We start from the raw sequence: 4,429 nt of genomic DNA on the forward strand, positions 1-4,429 counted from the left end.
TTACGCTTACTTTTTTTATCATTTAAGATTTGAATGACTATTAATTCAATATTAATATATTATTGATAACTATTATTTAGCAATTTAAATAAAAAATGTTTAAGCAAGTTATAAGTATGTAATGAATTGTAGATTAAAATTTAAATACTCTCATAATTTCTTTTTAAATTTAAATATATTAATGTATAGATCCATTCACATTAATATTAAAATTTAAAGCTAATACAACACAAATCTAGTTCCTTTGAACTCAAATGCAGACAACGTATTCATGTGTGTCAAATTCTCTTGACAGGTTTTAATATATTATGGTAGGTAGGTACCTACATTAATTTACATTAATAATATGCTCATCCAAGTACCCAGTTAATTATTATTAAAATAATTCTTCCAAATAAATATTACATCATTAAGTTCAATTAATTAATATCAGTATAAAAAAACAACTAAATTGTATACCACATTATATTAAATGTTTCTATGTAATTTTGTATGGCAAATTAGTTATATTTTGTTATCAAAATATGAAATAAATAAACTAATTTATGCTCTAAATGAATAGATAATAATACGCATGGCGTAGGTTCACTATTATACATGATAATATAAGCTGACACATACGGTACGTCGGTACGAAAATCCTAATATTATGCCACTGGATGACGCATGAAAAGTTGACAAAATTTAATAATGATACCGCGACTTCGATTAGGCATGGTAGAAAATGTGTTAATACTTGGTTTATACTAATAATACTTTATTTTTCATCGGTACAATCTAGCCTCGAATTTGAATTAGTTATAGATACAATTAAAAAAGTACGACGTTTTCTTCTCGTGTTATTAGTTAATTAAGCTAGTCATCAGATCTCTGAAGTTGGGCGTCAGTGCAATATGATTTCATTGAAATCCAGACGCAACTTTATTGAATACAAATTATGGATTACTCGGGTATAAAACAATAAACTTTAAATGGCTACATTGACAGTCCTAATTTTTTACAAATAGAATATATTTTATTGTACCACAGCCAATACTCTTAAATTCCGTTGGTCTATAGGTACCAAACCCCAAACCCCAACTCCCAAGTAAAAAAATGTTGTTCCATAATAGGTAAATATAAATGTCGTTCTGTTTCTAATAATTAGTTACTAATAATCTATATATATATATTAAGATGTTTAGATATAATATTATGCTTGTTAATAATATTATAAATACGCCTATCATAATAAATTTAAAAAGGGTGGACAAGTGCTGTACAGTAGTTGTAATGGATGTGTTATATGTAAATACTATGATAAACCATTGTATACGAATAACGATTCTGAGCGGTAAGCGTAGTCCTTATAATATTATTATTTTTTATTCGTTGCTATGGAGATAAGCAAATCGTTAGAAATTAAAATCCAATTTTTAGCGGTTTTTCGTAATTTGTCGGTAGTTTTTCTCGACGCTTTCTAAAACTACTTGGAATTTTCAATTTTGACCTTCCGAACGTACCAACTAGGTTCACTTTTCTATCAAAAAAGATGCTGATCTCAAAAATCGAAGCATGCTCATTACTCGGTTAGTAATCCGAAATTCTGTTGACAGACAGAAAAAAAAACACATATCATTGTAAAACCAATAAATTCTTTCGCTTCGCTCAGAATCTAAACAATGTATATGGGTATATGTTTTATATTAGCAATAATATTATTTTTCTCAATAATATAACATAAAATAAAACATATTATCACAGGAAATTACTAAAAATGTACAAATAAAAATCCATTATTAAAATATTATAAATTATAATAACATTAAAATTATATTTCTTGCGATAGTATTGTCGCACTATTTTAAATACGCTATTAAAGGGATATTCACAAATTACAAATGTTAAAAATATTTGTGTATGCAAATTAAAAATAAACTGGTATTTTTTCCACAGATATTTTTTTTTTTTTTGAGGGGAGTATTATTTCTACCAAGTATATTTTTTCCAGCTACCGATATAATAGTATAGGTACCTAAATAATAAATATTCTTAAAGTTTGGCGCATGTGATACCGCGGTTATCGTTTGTCGGTGGATCGGTACCTATATGTTTGTCGTTCGTACAATTTCATCTGGCCTTGCCACCACGGCAATTGCAGCACAACACGATGAAGCCAACGATTAGCAGACCAAACAGTGCCATATAATAGTATTTGGTGAAGGCCGTCGATTGCGACGAGGACGTGGTAGTTGCTGTCAACGCTGATGCCGGAGAATGGAACGAACGACTGCCAACGGAAGTCTGTCGGCCATCCGCCGCGGTGGCCGTTACCAGGATCCCGTAGGTCTTACCACCAGCCAGCTCCACCACTAGGAAACGATAAAGGAATATTATATCATAATATACATAGGTTTCTTATTTTTACCTATATTCAGTCCTGTAAAGTATTTAAGTAAAAGTATTTGAGTAAAAGTATTCAAATACTTTTTTAAATATTGAATAACTTTTTAAATACTTTCAGCATGAAATATTTTGAATAGTATTTTAAATACTTTTTTTTGTATTAAATGCTTTTTAGTATTGAATACTTTGGTTTTTTATTTCGATCATTTTATTTTTATTATTAATTTTATTTACATTTTATTTTTGTCAACTACAATAATAGAATAATAGTTTTATTTAGTATTCTGTATTTCTGTGTTAGCTGAAGCGCGAAAGTTTGTGAAAACCAGATTTCTAAAAATAGTCATTGAATAACAATATTCCCTTTAAACTATAAGCTAACTATTAGACAACCTACTACCTATGTGTTTATATTACGATGGTTAGAAACCCACATTAAAAACCAAAAGTATTTGAAAAGTATTCCAAATAATTTTTCAAAGTATTTGAGTAGTATTTGAAATACTATACAATTAAAGTATTTGAGTAGTATCTTAAATACTTAAAAAAAAAATGTATTTGAGTATTTACTCAAGTACTTTTTAAAAGTATTCTTTACAGGACTGCCTATATTTGAGCATATTAAGTGAAGAGGATAGAGGGAGAGCTTACAGGAACTTGGATTTCTAAAATAATTCCAATCTGCCCAAAAAAGTTTTACGTTTTACGGTATTATTATTGTATTCTATGGCTTGTAATTAATATTGAAATGATGAGTTATTAATTTATTATTTTAAAATTATTCAATAATAATAAATAATTGCATATACTATCTTGGTCTAGTTTCGAGTCTTTTTTTCGACCCACGACTTGTCTCAACCCTGAAATAAAAATTAGGTATACTGTAAACAGGTACCTGTTCAAAAAAACAGTTTACTGTTATTAATTTAATATATATAAAAGCCAAGCATAAGCGTGCGTAGGTCTTTTCGGCAGGGGAGGCTATACCTTAGCTAAGAAAGATTCAGACTCCAAACAACTCCCCCGATTTTTCCCAGCTTGATATAAGGCAACGATAATTTAAATAAATCCTCACACAAAATCAAGTATATGGTTGTATTAAACCGTGATATTGTTCTATACGGTTAAGAGTTAGGTTAAACATAAAATTACCAAAAGAGTTTTCAATAAGTCCTTTTTAATAATATCTTTGACAATCAAAAAGACACAATAAAAAATTATTAAGCATACATAATTAAAAAAAAGGTGGGCAAGTGGGTGTCGCTCTTCTGTACAGTAGGTATAGAGTGGTATAAATGGGTCACTGTATTGGATGGTGTTAAATTTGAATTTCCACTAAATAAGAAAATCACTACATGAGAAATCGAGTGAATATCCAATGTTGTAAAATATGACCTTCAAACGCTCATAAAATTTTAATTTGATTTGTTTGTAGACATTTTGTTTTTATTGATAAAGGTAGAAAAACGTATGAGGAATCTTATATTACATTTTCAAATCTTAGATTTAAATAGAAATTTTTTTATGAATTTCTAACTCAAAATAATTATACGTATTTTGTCAATATTTGAACTTTAAATGCTTATATAAAAAAAAATTGTGACTATGGATTTTTAATATTTTTCATCTGTCTTTGAAACATTATATTATGAGCCTTCTATTAAATTTTCAAGTTTTTTTACTCAACAAATTTTTTTTTTTTATTGAATAAAAACCTAAAAAAAAATTGGAAATTGAAGATGTCCGTAAACAGATCAAAATAAGTCAAAATATTTTTTAAATGCTATGGTGTAAAGAAAATGCCAATATAAACATTCAGTCGAAATTTCATATGTCTACTGTAATTTGTTTTAGAGTTACACCAAAAACCATAATCGATTTTGTCCTAAATCGATTTTGTGTATAAATTCCTCTTTTTCCCTAATATTTTTAAATATTTTTTATCCTTATAATTTTTTAAGTTAAATTTTTGTAAGTTAAATTTTTAAGTTAATTTTTTGAATGACAACATCGAGTTTTAATTTTATATTCCAAAGCAGAATAT

The 4,429-nt window shown here is 27.5% G+C and overlaps 1 protein-coding gene across 1 annotated transcript in view; it reads right to left on the reverse strand.

The window, feature by feature from the left end:
• Positions 1-1,780: 1,780 nt before the first annotated feature.
• The window catches only part of LOC100573884, a 20,837-nt gene continuing 18,188 nt past the window's right edge, over positions 1,781-4,429 (reverse strand). Inside the window, exon 3 of the mRNA XM_029488160.1 lies at positions 1,781-2,351. Within this exon, the coding sequence (XP_029344020.1) occupies positions 2,110-2,351 (242 nt within the window). The 3' untranslated portion in view covers positions 1,781-2,109. The remainder of the gene's footprint in view (positions 2,352-4,429) is intronic.

The sequence above is a fragment of the Acyrthosiphon pisum genome, chromosome A1 (genome assembly GCF_005508785.2).
Source record: "Acyrthosiphon pisum isolate AL4f chromosome A1, pea_aphid_22Mar2018_4r6ur, whole genome shotgun sequence".
NCBI classification, from domain to species: domain Eukaryota; kingdom Metazoa; phylum Arthropoda; class Insecta; order Hemiptera; family Aphididae; genus Acyrthosiphon; species Acyrthosiphon pisum.